The sequence below is a fragment of the Sus scrofa genome, chromosome 9, assembly GCF_054392235.1.
Source record: "Sus scrofa isolate SSC_HxYL_T2T_F1_AM1 chromosome 9, Sscrofa_HxYL_maternal_Yorkshire_Landrace_v2.0, whole genome shotgun sequence".
NCBI lineage: Eukaryota > Metazoa > Chordata > Mammalia > Artiodactyla > Suidae > Sus > Sus scrofa.
In genome coordinates this window covers 40,019,687-40,034,399 of record NC_139391.1, presented here as the reverse complement: position 1 = coordinate 40,034,399, position 14,713 = coordinate 40,019,687, and the positions used below count along the sequence as shown (strand labels likewise).

At 36.5% G+C, this 14,713-nt stretch overlaps 1 protein-coding gene across 19 annotated transcripts in view; it reads right to left on the bottom strand.

Moving 5' to 3' along the window:
• The window catches only part of BCO2 (beta-carotene oxygenase 2), a 53,236-nt gene that overhangs the window by 10,337 nt on the left and 28,186 nt on the right, over positions 1-14,713 (bottom strand). For 13 of the 19 annotated variants that reach the window (XR_014815257.1, XM_013979376.3, XM_084976044.1 and 10 more), the window contains 3 exons: positions 9,087-9,215; positions 7,396-7,556; positions 6,050-6,217 (listed from right to left, as the gene is read on the bottom strand). Coding sequence is in view for 15 of the 19 variants with exons in the window: in XM_013979376.3 (XP_013834830.3) it covers positions 6,050-6,217; positions 7,396-7,556; positions 9,087-9,215 (458 nt within the window). In the remaining 4 variants the exon portion in view is untranslated. The remainder of the gene's footprint in view (positions 1-6,049; positions 6,218-7,395; positions 7,557-9,086; positions 9,216-14,713) is intronic. The other 6 variants (XR_014815260.1, XR_014815258.1, XR_014815259.1 and 3 more) reach the window with 2 other exon arrangements.

Sequence of the window (14,713 nt, the reverse complement as noted above, 5' to 3'; positions counted from 1 at the left end):
AAACAATAAAAACATAAAAGGGAAAGAGGACAAAGAACCCACATAGGCAAATGAAGACGTTATCAGGAGAAAAAGAACTATTTTATCTATGAGATTTTTTACACGAACCTCACGGTAACCACAAAACAAATCTGGGGCAGAGACATGAAACATAAAAAAAGAGGAAACAGAAAAACATCATAGAAAACCACCAAACTAAAATAGCAGACAGAAACTAGGGGGGGGGGAGTGGAGAATGGAGATATATAGCAACGAGAAAACAAAAAATAAAATGGCAGTACTAAGTCCTCATTTATCAATAATCACCCTAAATGTAAATGGATTGATTTACTAGCCAAAAGACACAAAACAGCTGAATGGTTTAAAAACAAACAAACAAACAAAAAAACAGCTATATGCTGCCTCTGGGATATCTCAGCTGTAAAACAAACATGGGTTCAAAGTGAAAAAGCAGATGCAGAAAAAGCCTTTGACAAAATCCAACACCCATTTCTGATAAAAACCCTTCAGAAAGTGGGCATAGAGGGAACTTACATCAACATAATAAAGACCGCATATGGCAAACCAAGAGCTAACATCATTCTCAATGGTGAAAAGCTGAAGGAATTCCCACTGAGATCAGGAACAAGACAAGGATGTCCGCTCTCGCCACTAATATTCAACATAGTTTAGGAAGTCCTAGCCACAGCAATCAGAGAAGTAAAAGAAATAAAGAGAAGCCAAATTGGAAAGGAAGAAGTAAAACTATCAGGAGTTCCCGTCATGGCACAGTGGTTAACGAATCCTACTAGGAACCATTAGGTTGCGGGTTCGGTCCCTGGCCTTGCTCAGTGGGTTAACGATCTGGCGTTGCCGTGAGCTGTGGTGTAGGTTGCAGACATGGCTCGGATCCCACGTTGCTGTGGCTTTGGCGTAGGCTGGTGGCTACAGCTCCGATTCGACCCCCAGCCTGGGAACCTCCATATGCCGCAGGAAGTGGCCCTAGAAAAGGCAAAAAGACAAAAGAAAAAAAAAAAAAAAAAAGAAGTAAAACTATCAGTATTTGCAGATGACATGATACTATACCTAGAGAATCCTAAAGACTCTACCAGAAAACTGTTAGACCTTATCAATGAATTTGGCGAAGTCGCAGGATACAAAATTAATACACAGACATTGACTGTATTTCTATATACAAACAATGAAAGATTAGAAAGAGAAATTAAGGAAGCAATCCCATTTACCATCACATCAAAAAGAATAAAATACTTAGGAATAAACCTACCCAGAGAAACAAAAGACCTGTACTCTGAAAACTATAAGACATTGATGAAAGAAATCAAAGATGACACAAACAGATGGAAAGACATACCATGTTCTTGGACTGGAACAGTTAATATTATCAAAATGACTATACCACCCAAGGCAATCCTTAGATTCAATGCAATCCCTATCAAATTACCAAGGACATTTTTCACAGAACTCAAACAAAATATTTTAAAATTTGTTTGGAAGCACAAAAGACCCAGAAAGACATCCTGAAAAAGAAAAATGGAGCTGGAGGAATCAGGCTCCCTGACTTCAGACCATATTACAAAGCTACAGTCATCAAAACTGTATGGTACTGGCACAAAGACAGAAATATAGATTAGTGGAACAGGATAGAAAGCCCAGAATTAAACCCACACACCTACAGTCAACTAATCTATGACAAAGGAGGCAAGAATATACAATGGAGAAAAGACAGCCTGTTCAATAAGTGGTGCTGGGAAAACTGAACAGCCACATGGAAAAGAACAAAATTAGAACACTTCTTAACACCATACACAAAAATAAACTCAAAATGGATTAAAGACCTAGATATAAGACCAGATACTATAAAACTCTTAGAGGAAAACACAGGTCAAACACTATCTGACATAAATGACAGCAACATCTTCTCAGATCCACCTCTTAGAGTAATGACAATAAAAACAAAAATAAACAAATGGGACTTAGTTAAACTTAAAAGTTTCTGCACAGCAAAGGAAACACTAAACAAAACAAAAAGACAATTCACAGACTGGGAGAAAATACTTACAAATGAATTGACTGACAGGGGATTAATCTCCAAAATTTATAAATACCTCCTACAGCTCAATACCAAAACAAACAAACAAACAACCCCATTAAAAAATGGGCAGAAGGAGTTCCCATCGTGGTTAACGAATCTGACTAGGAACCATGAGGTTGCAGGTTCAGTCCCTGGCCTTGCTCAGTGGGTTAATGATCCGGCATTGCCATGAGCTGTGGTGTAGGTCGCAGACCCGGCTCGGATCCCACGTTGCTGTGGCTCTGGCATAGGCCGGTGGCTACAGCTCCTATTCAACCCCTAGCCTGGGAACCTCCATATGCCGCGGGAGCGGCCCAAGAAATAGCAACAACAACAACAACAATAACAACAACAACAACAAAAAAAGACAAAAAAAAAAATGGGCAGAAGATCTAAACAGACAGTTCTCCAAAGACGACATACAGATGGCCAAAAAACACAAAAAAAGATGTTCAACATCACTCATTAGAGAAATGCAAATCAAAACCACTATAAAATACCACCTTACATCAGCCAGAATGGTCATCATCAAAAAGTCTACAAACAATAAGTACTGGAGAGGGTGTGAAGAAAAAGGAACCCTATTACACTGTTGGTAGGAATGTAAATTGGTGCAACTACTGTGGAAAACAGTATGGAGATTCCTCAAAAGACTAAAAATAGAACCACCATTTGATCCAGCAATCCCACTCCTGGGCATCTATCCAGAGAAAACCATAACTCGAAAAGACACATGTACTCCAGTGTTCATTGCAGCACTATGTACAATAGCCAAGACATGGAAACAACCTAAATGTCCAACAACAGAGGAGTGGATAAAGAAGTTGTGGTACATATACACAATGGAATATTACTCACCATTAAAAGGAAAAAAATAATGGCATTTACAGCAACATGGATGGACCTAGAAATTATTATGCTAAGTAAAGTCAGTCAGACAATGATACACCAACATCAAATGCTATCACATGTGGAATCTAAAAAAAGAACACAATGAACTTATTTGCAGAACAGATACTGACTCACAGACTTTGAAAAACTTATGGTTTCCAAATGAGACAGGTTGTGGGGCAGGGGGATGCACTGAGGGTTTGGGATGGAAATTCTATAAAATTTGTGATGACTGTTGTACACCTATAAATGTAATAAAATTCATTAAGTAATTTTTTTAAAAGTGAAGAAGTAGAATATGATTTTTTTAAAAGAAACAAATGGCAACTAAAGAAAGTGGATGTAGCCATACTCATGTCAGAAAAAACAGACTTCGCACCAAAAATGGCAGCAAGAGACAAAGATGGACATTGCACAATGACAAGATGGGTAATTCACCAAGAAGACATAATAGTTATCAATACATATGCACTCAAAATAGGAGCACAAAGATATATAAAGCAATTATTAACATACCTAGAAGGAGAAATTGACAGAAACACAATAATAGTAGGAGACTTGAATACTTGTCAATAAATAGATCATCCAAACAGAAAGTCAACGAGGAAATGGCAGCCTTAAATGAAATATCAAACCAGATGAACTAAACAGATTTATATAGAACATTCCATCCAAGTGCAGCAGCTTCTTCTCAAGTTAATATGGATCATTCTCAAGGACAGACTATATGTTGGAACACAAAACAAGTCTCAATAAACTTAAGAAGATTAAAGTCATGTCAAGCATTTTCTTGAACCACAATGATATGAAGCTAGAAGTCAACTACAAGAAGAAAGCTAGAAAAGTCACAAATATGTCATGACTAACATGCTGCTAAACAATTGGGTCAATGAAGAAATCAAAAGAGAAAAGAAAAATACCTGAAGACAAATGAAAATGAAAATACAACATACCAAAGTCTTCAGATTCAGCAAAAAGCATACCAAGAGAGAAGTTTATAGCAATAAGGCCTACCTCAAGAAACAAGAAAATTTTCAAATAAACAATGTAACTTTGCACCTACAGGAACTAGAGAAAGAAAAAATGAAGTTCAAAGTCAAAAGAAAGAAGAAAATAATAAAGACCAGAGTGGAAATAAGTGAAATGAAGACCAAAAAGACAATAGAAAAGAGCACTGAAACTAAGAGCTGGTTCTTTGAAAATGTAAATAAAACTGACAAACCTTTAACTAGACTAAGAGAAAAAGAAGGTTCAGATAAAATCAGGAATGAAAGAGGAGCAATTACATTGGATACTACAGAAATCAAAGGATTATAACAATACTATACATGCCCCCAAACTAGACAACCTACAAGAAATGCATGAATTCTTAGATTCATATAACATTCCAAGACTGAATCACAAAGAAATAGAAAATCTGAATAGACCAATCACTAATAAGGAGATATGAAACTGTAATCAAAAACCTGCCAAAAAACAAAAACCCAGGACCAGACATTTTCTCATGTGAATTCTACCAAACATTCAAGAAAGATTTAATACCTATTCTCAAACTCTTCCAAAAACTGAAGAGGAAGAAATACTTCCTAATTCACTGTACAAGGCTAACATTACCCTGATACCAAACCCAGAAAATACACAGAAAGGAAATTACAGGCCAGTATCTCTGATGAATGTAGATGCAAAAATTCCCAACAAAACATTAGCAACTGAATACAACAGTACATTAAAAGGATCTCACACAATAGCCATGTGGGATTTATCCAGGGATTGAAGATTGGTTCAACACCTGCAAGTCAATCAATGTAATATATATACCACATTAACAAAATGAAGCAAAAAAGTCACATGATCATCTCAATGCAGCAAAATAATTTGACAAGATTCAACACCCATTTATGATTTAAAAAAAAACTCGGAGTTCCCGTCGTGGCGCAGTGGTTAACGAATCCGACTAGGAACCATGAGGTTGCGGGTTCGGTCCCTGCCCTTGCTCAGTGGGTTAACCATCCGGCGTTGCCGTGAGCTGTTGTGTAGGTTGCAGACGCAGCTCGGATCCTGCGTTGCTGTGGCTCTGGCGTAGACCAGTGGCTACAGCTCCAATTTGACCCCTAGCCTGGGAACCTCCATATGCCGCGGGAGCAGCCCAAAGAAATAGCAAAAAGCCAAAAAAAATAAAATAAATAAAATAAATACAATTAAAAAAATAAAAAAATTTAAAAAAACTCAATAAAACAGATACAGAAGAAATGTATCTCAACATTATAAAGGCCATATATAACAAAACCATAGTTAACATCCTACTCAATGGTAAAAAATCTGAAAGCTATCCTCCTAAGATCAGAAACAAGAAAAAGATGCCCATACTCACCATTCTTATTCAACACAGTGCTGGAAGCCCTAGCCATAGAAACTAGGCAAGAAAAAGAAATACATCCAAGTTGGAAAGGAAGAAGTGAAACTGTCACTATTTGAAGATGACATGACACTATCCATTGAAAATCTTAAAGAATCCAGAAAAAAAAAAAAACAGTAACAACAAAAAACCCTGTTAGAAATGATAAATATATCTTGGAGTTCCCATTGTGGCTCAGAGGGTTAAGAAACCAACTAGTATCCACGAGGATGCGGGTTCAATCCCTGGCCTTGCTCAGTGGGTTAAGGGTCCAACGTTGCTGCAAGCTGCGATGTAGGTTTGCAGATGTGGCTTGGATCCAGTGTTGCTATGGCTGAGGTGTAGGCCAGGAACTGCAGCTCTTATTTGACCCCTAGCCTAGGAACTTCCATATTCTGCAGGAGCAGTCCTAAAATAAATAAATAAATAAATAAATTTTATAAGGAACTAATCACAAGTGCTTCCAGATATATTTCTTTACTTCTTTATTACATACTAAGTAAATACATACTTTCAAATTATTTTGAAGTACTAAATAAATAAATGACAAAGCTGTATCTTCAGTGCTTTAAAACTACTGTTCCTCCTTATCTGCCAAAGCAGCAAAAGAAACAGCTAACTCCAAACTCAAAGCCAGAACTTGGCTAGATCAAAATTATTTTGACGACTCCTGACAAATCAGAGAATTTTACCTGATCAAGCCCTTTCCCAGCTTTCCTAAGATTCTGCAGTTGGTAAACTTCAAGGTTTCTTCCATCATCCTGACAGCACAAATCAATTACAACACAGCCCTGGTCCTCAAAGGCATTGATTTGGTGAAAAGTAACAAAAGGTTTACTGTAGTACATCCCTGGAAGAAGCTGTAGAGGAAAATACAAACAATGAAAAAGAGACATTTTATTTTATTTTATTTCCTTTAGCCTATAGACCCACAAAGCTCAAATTAAGATTTCTCCCCCTTTAAGTGGCAGGTCTAGTAAGTGGAAAAAGTAGAATTTGTAACATAGATGCAAATATGCTTTGATTTAAAATCATCTCATCTCATGTTAATCAATGAACTCGGGCTATTTGGTACAGACAGATCAACTGTTACAACTAAAAGTTCTTATGAAGTATGCCCCAATGTTTTGAAGAATAAATAAATCCTAGACTCTTAACTACATAGTTAAATAGAAAATATTTCTTTTAAGAGCTTATGATAAAGTAAGTGACTAGTCTTTGAAAAATGCACTTATTACTAAAATGGGATTTTATTGGTAATTAAATTAGGGTACAGTAAATTTAGGATACTATTCCTTTTCCTTCTTTTTTTCTCTTTTCTTTTTCTTTTTCTGTCTTTTTAGGTCTGCACCTGCAGCATATGGAAGCTCCCAGACTAGGGGTATAATCAGAACTGTAGCTGCCAGCCTATACCACAGTCACAGCGATGCTAGCTCCAACCCACAACTTCAACCTATACCACAGCTCATGGCAATGCCAGATCCTTAACCCACTGATCAAGGCCAGGAATCAAACCCACATCCTCATGGATACTAGTTGGATTTGTTACTGCTGAGCCACGATGGGAACTCCCTAGGATACTATTTCTTTAGAGAGGTAAAAAAGAAGGAAAATATAATAATGCTATTAGGAATGTAAAGAAAGATATTTAACTGATGTGCTCCTAACTTTGGTAGGATTATCATATTTACATATCAAGAAGTCATAAAAGTAACTATTAAAAATATCATTGCAAAAGTTACAGAAGACCTCTGCATGAACAGCACCCCCTTTAGCAAATATTATTGCATGGCAAAATCTTCATGTCATGGGCATGGACAAAAAAATAAAAAATAAAGGATAAAACCATTTCCCACAGTTTTCTAATATGTAAAATCTACTGTATTAATTGAAATTAGCTAGTCCTACCTATAGAAGAAACTAATATCCTTAAGTCTGTCTAACGAAAATAATGCCCAGTGAAGGTAAAAATCAATCATATGAAAATTTGCCTTCATATCCAATCATTTGCATGATAAATACAGTCAAAATCTTCCACCTGACCAGTGTGCTTATCCACCACATGAAACCGTGTATTATACTGGGGTTCCCAGCTTATTCCATCTGAAAAGGCCTTTCCCCGAATTTTAGAAGTGATGATTTTCCACAGATTCATCTTTACAGGCTGTTCAATGAAGATGATGTAGTTCCTTGTCATTCCTAAAGGTTCAGGCAAACAATAAAATGTTATTTGGCAAACTGGAGTTGTCTGAATGTGACAGTTTTGGGGACTTGTCTAAATGCCGAGACCTCTTACTGCTGACCTAAACAAATGCCAGTCAGAAAGAATTCTTCATCATTTCCCAGCTTTGCTATACATATTTTCTGTTCCTGTATTAAAAAAAGGGAACTGCTTTAGAATAGCTTGCTTTGAATGCCCTCAACTTACTTTTTGTCTTTTTTTCTTTCTTTCTTTTCAAATTGTTTTGGTTTAGGAACAAAGTAAAGAAGGATTAAAGTGCCATTTATGATCTAGACCTTTACTCCTTAAACCTTTTGCTATTTGTGCTGGCTAAGGATCTAGGAGCAGACTGGCTATCAAAGTTTACAAGGCAGAAGATAAGAATTCTGAAAAAAAATTGAAGCAATCTATATGGAATATGAATTTCCAAAAAATATATAGTCAATAGCGTTTCCTGTATCATGATTATTTGTGCTCTTTAAAGTTCCCTAAAATTTTGAATTCTGTCCATTTTTTATGGTCAAATTTATTGATACTTTATTTTTTGGAGTAGTTTTAAGCTTACAAAAAAGTCAAGGGGCCAGTACAGAGATTTTCCCCATATACTGCCTGTCCCCATCCATGCACAGTCTCCACATTGTCAATTTCCCCCACCAGAGTGGTCCATCTGTTATAAATGAACCTACACTGACACACCATAATCACCCAAAGTCCATAGTTTCTACTGTGAAAACACACATAAATGTATTTTTCCCTGTGTATCTAGATATTCAGTGACATACAACATAATACAAAGTAAGCCAGAGAGACTGATTTCTATGAGGAGAAGTTATTCGTTGTGTCATCACAGAGAGAGAGGCTGTTTTCCACAGAAAACTGAAATAGAGTCAGTGCTGGGTGACTAAAACCCAGCCTGTTCTCCCTCACTCACTGTTCTGGGAAGGGACCAATGATTTCTTAAACTGACAACTGTTTCCTACAGCAATTACTTAAAAGCTTCAAATAAAAATTCAATTGAAAAATTAACTGGCATTGTCAATTTTTTTTTTTAGTAAGTGCTTATACTAAAATATCTGTTCAGTCAATTGACTAGGGTAAGAAGTATATAATTAAACAGAATAAACTTAACTGGCATTAAAATGCAAACTTGGGAGTTCCCATCGTGGCTCAGTGATAACAAAACCCAACTAGTATCCATGAGGACATAGGTTCAATCCCTGGCCTCACTCAATGGGTTAAGGATCCAGTATTGCCAGGAGCTTTGGTGTGGGTTGCAAATGCGGTCGGGATCCCACGTTGCTGTGGCTGTGGTGTAGGCTGGCAGCTATAGCTCCAATTCGACCCCTAGCCTGGGAACATCCATATGCCATGGGTACGGTATTTAAAAAAAAAAAAAATGCAACCTTGGTCTTTTCTCACCATACTCTGACAAAATGTATTAACATAGTATTTGCCAAAACTAGTCCCTCTGCAACAGTGACATCACTTTGCCTTATCTTTGGGCTCACCAAAGCTGTGGTAATAGGAAGGTTTCATCCTCTCTGCAGAAGCAATAGAACATATCACCTGGGCACCATGGATTGTTTCCTCAAGGTCTGCCTTCTCTGGAGGAACCCGTATAACATGATAGCAAGAACCTGGAAAATGGAAAGTCCTGTCTTAACTGTTTCACATACATTTTAAGAGTAAAAGAGAACCTCTGCACTTGTGGACTAGGTAAAATCAGTTAAGAGATTTATATAATATCCATGACACCCATATTTCATAAAGGATTATTTTACAGACTTGTATATAAAAAATATATTAACCTTATAAAAGGCATTAACCTTATAAAAGGCATTAACTAAGGTTTTGCAACAGCTTATTATATTTTAATGCTCACAAATGGTTCCCCTCTAGCTCTCTGAAGATGAATTCAATCCCAACTTCATAGGAAAAGATACGGTAGCAGCCAGGAATACCCTCAAATTTGTTCCTCTCCCCATTCCCCAGTCCCAACAATTATAATCTCCATTTGTACCTATATCCAACTCCTTCCCTTCAGTTTCCTGGATCTCTGGAATCACTTTCGGTGCCATCTCATCCTGTCTCAACATTCATTCATGCACCAACAAGGGCTTAATCTCCAAAATATGCAAACAACTCATACAACTCAACAGAAAAAAAAAAAAAAAAAAACAACCCAACTGAAAAATGGGCAGAAGACCTGAACAGACATTTCTCCAGAGAAGACATACAGATGGCCAACAGGCATATGAAAAAATGCTTAACATCACTAATTATTCGGGAAATGCAAATCAAAACTACAATGAAGTACCACTTCACACCAGTCAGAATTGCCATCATTAGTAAGTCTACAAAAAACAAATTCTAGAGAGAGTGTAGAGAAAAGGGAATCCTCCTACACTGTTAGTGGGAATGTAAATTGGTACAACCACTATGGAAAACAGTATGGAGGTTCCTCAGAAAACTAAATGTAGAACTATCATATGACCCAGCAATCCCACTCCTGGGCATATATACAGACAAAACTTTCCTTGAAGAAGACATATGTACCGGTATGTTCATTGTAGCACTATTCACAATAGCCAAGACATAGAAACAACCTAAATGTCCATTGGCAGATGAATGGATTAAGAAGATGTGGTACATATACACAATGGAACACTACTCAGCCTTAAAAAAGATCAAAATAATGCTATTTGCAGCAACATGGATGGAACTAGAGACTCTCATACTAAGTGCAGTAAGTCAGAAAGAGAAAGACAAATACCATATAATATCACTTATATCTAGAATCTAATATACACCACAAATTAACGTACCTATAGAAAAGAAACAAATTCATGGACATGGAGAACAGACTTGTGGTTGCCAAGGTGGAAGGAGTGGGATGGACGGGGAGTTCGGGGTTAGTAGATGCAAACTATAGCATTTGGAGTGGATAAGCAATGAAATCCTGCTGTATAGCACAGTGACTATATCTAATCACTTGTGATGAAGCATGAGGGAGGATAATGTGAGAAAAAAAATGTATATATATGTATAACTGGGTCACTCCACCGTATAGCAGAAATTGACAGAACATTGTAAATCAACTATAAAAATTTTTTAAAAAACATTCATTCATGCAATTATACTTCTGACTATTACTTACTATTTCCTCAAGAATCATCTCAGGTATTCACTTCTCAAGTAGCCTTTTCTTATTCTTTCTTACCTCAAGGGCATTTGGTACCCCTCCTCTATGCCCTGATTATTCCCTATACCATCATAGTACTTATCTCATTGTACTCTAATTTTCTTTGTTCTTTTCTTTTTCTTTTTTCTTTCTTTCTTTTTTTTTTTTTTTTTTTTTGCCACATTCACAACATGCAGAAGTTCTCAGGGTAGGGATCAAAACCACACCACAGCAGTGACCCAAGCTGCTTCAGTGACAATACCTGATCTTTAACCTGCTGCACTAAGACGGGAGTCCTGTACTATAATTTTCTGCTTACTTATCTGCTTCCTAGTGAACTGAGCTCTTCTAGAGAAAGTATTGTGCCTGATTCATCTCTGCATCCTTAGTACCAGACAATGACTTGGCATTTATTAGGTATACTATTAATACTATTGATGGATTAACTAACAACATATATGTTAAATAATTCAACGAATGAACAAATACTGAGATCATACTGAATTACCTTTCTGATGTTAGAAGCACCAATGTGGGTCCTGAAGAACTTAGGCAACTTACAGAATTTTGCAATCACTAAGATTCTTTTGGAACAAGATAACCACATGGTTCCCTATTCATTTATTCATCAACTACTTATTGAGTGTCAACTATATTCCAGATACTCTCCTAAGACTCCTAAGTACCATATCCTAGACACTTGTATACAGCAGTGTACAATGTAGACAAAAGACTTTTATAAAGCTCAAATTCTAAAAAAAAAGAAAAAAAATACAGTAAGTAAAAACATAATGAATTAGATAGGAACTTTAATGAAAAATAAACCAGGCAGTAGGGATTAGGAGTGAATACAGAAGGATGGGGACTACTGTTTGAAATTTTAATTATGGTAGTCTGGGAAGGCTTCACTGAGCTGGTGACAACTGAATAAAGACCTCAAGGAAGTGAGGAAGAGAGTCTTGAGGGTATCTGGGAGAAAAGCATTTCAGGGGGAGGGTAGAGCAAACACAAAGATTCTCAGTCAAAAGTAAGTTTGGGAGTTCCCATAGTGGCTCAGTGGTTAACGAATCCAACTAGGAACCATGAGGTTGTGTGTTCGATCCCTGGCCTTGCTCAGTGGGTTAAGGATCCGGCGTTACCGTGAGCTGTGGTGTAGGTTGAAGACACAGCTCGGATCCCGCATTGCTGTGGCTCTGGTGTAGGCTGGCAGCTACAGCTCCAATTAGACCCCTAGCCTGGGAACCTCCATATGCCACAGGTGTGGCCCTAAAAAATACAAAAAGACCAAAAAAAAAAAAAAGTAAGTTTGGAGTGTTCAAATAATAGACATAAAGCCGTGACCATGGTAATCAAAGAGAAAATTCTAGGAGATGAAGTGGGGTGGGTTAAAAGGATAACTGGGGAGGTCTATGTTGCAATATGATTTGCTTTGAGAACCCATTATAAATAAAACATCATGCCTTATACAGTGATGAGGTATAAAAGAAATAAGAAACAAACTCTTATAGTTTCAAGAGTACCATAATGCTGTCTAACTTATTACATATTTTAAATTAGTACCCAAAACTAGTTGGATTAATGTTTACAGGATTCTTGTTAATTTTAAAAAGTCTTTTAAAAATATCTGGAAAAGTTAAAACAAATTAAAAGCTTTTTACTTCCAGGGAAATACATTCAATATCCTTTGATAAACCATAATGTAAAAGAATATGAAAAAGGAAAAAATATATATATATGAGTCATTTTGCTGTACAGAAGAAATTAACACATTATAAATCAACTATACCTCAATAAAAATTTTTAAAAGCTTTTTACTTACTAAAGGTAGAAATTACTAAATTACTAGCAAGCATTTTATTTGCAAATAAAATCACTAAATTTCCCCCAAACATAGTATTGTAGCTACACGTATATTTGAGTTTCTCTTCAAGTTCCCTGTAGCTACACACATATTTGAGTTTCTATGCAAAAATTCCTCACTGAACCAAATAATCAAATAAGGAAAAAAGAAGTAAATCCAGGTTTAGTTGAGATTATAGGATAAAGAGAATTTGTCTCAGTAATTGGATTAAGTGACTCAATTACTCAATTCACTAAATTTGAACACTACTAGTTAATAAACTGTCCTAACTGCCAGACTTAAAGGCCACTGAGCAAAGCAGACAGACTCCCAGGAAACACCCAGAGGAGGAACAACCTGCCCAATACTGTGGATCTAACTCTAGGATACTCTTTAGGACTTTGTGTAAACATCAATCAGAGGCAAAATAACAAGCACAGCCTCTGACGATTGATGGCAGGGTTTCTCAAAGACCTATGGGCTACTTGCACCCAAATCACCTGGAGACCTTGTTAAGGCACCAAGATAAGGAGTGAGGGGGTAGATAAAATGCAGATCCTTGGCCCTTTTTTGGGTCTACTGAGCCAGAATCTCTGAAAATGAAGCCCAATGATCTACATTGCTAGGAAGAATTCCAGGTGGTTTATAGGCACTCTAAAGGCTGAGAATCACTGATCTAATGACTATTTATGTTAGAAAAATAATTCAGAATGGTTAAAGAGTATTTCTCATATTATGAACTAGTTACAAAGTTAGTAGAGTAAATTTATTAAGAAATGGATTTTTTTAATCATCAAAAAAGAAGGATGGACAAAGAAACTGCTGAGTCATTTTACGCATGTGCAGAAACATCTTACCTAAAAAGATGTTTGCTATTTCTTTTTTTTTTTTTTTTTCCCACAGCTGCACCTGCAGCATATGGAGTTCCCAAGCCAGGGATCAAGTTGGAGCTGCAGCTTCAGCCTACACTACAGTCACAGCAACATTGGATCCAAGCCACATCTGCAACCTACACTGTAGTTTGCAGCAACACCAAATCCTTAACCCACTGAAAGAGACCAGGGATTGAACCCACATTCTCATGGAGATAATATCGGGTCCTTAACCTCTTGAGCCACAACAGAAATTCTTGATGTTTGCTGTTTCTCATAACAGCTTTGAAGGATACATCCCAATCTGAGATCAGGTACTAAACAAGGGGATGAAATTTCCAGGGTACCCTATCTCTTCTTGAGCCAGTAAAAAACAAACCTGCAGTATTCATTTTCATATTCATATTCACTCACAGGTATAAGTATGAAAGGCAGAGATGAACAAACCACTAAGCCAATTACTCACCAAAGGTATACATTAACCCATTCAAAAGTTAACCTATACGAAAGATTCATAGTTTACAGATAGATAAGCTAAGATAGATAGTCAGAAACATCTAATACTTAAACATTCCTTTCTAACAGAGAGATGTGTATTCAGGTATAGGAACATGAATTTGCATGCCCTGGGAGAGTCGTCAGTAATCAGTGATAAATTATTGTGAAGATTATCTAACAAAGTAACTAAGAGCAAGCTTTTCTGTGTTATTCAGTCTTGCTTCCGAGTCTGGTATTAGACACTTGAAGCTTGCCTAAGAAACATCTTAGATCTTCTCAAAGTTCATGGTCCTCATCTATAAAATGGGCATAATAATAGTGCCTTTCTTAATGCCATTTGTAGCATCATGGATGGACCTAGAGATCATCATACTAAGTCAAACAGAGAAAGACAAACATCATACGATATCGCTTATATGTGAAATCTAAAATACAATATAAATGAACTTATTGGCAAAACAGCAAAAGACTCATGGATATAGAAAACAAACTTATAGTTACCAGGGAGAAAGATGGGGGAGAGATAAATTAGGAATTTGAGATTAGCAGATTCAAACAACTGGATGTAAAGTAAAATCCTACTATATAGCACAGGGAATTATATTCAATATCTTGCAATAAACCATAATGGAAAAGAATATGAGAAAGAATCTATATGTAACTAAATCACTTTGCTATATACCAGCAAGTACACAACATTGTATATCAACTATATTTTGATTTTAAAAAATAAATAAAAATAAA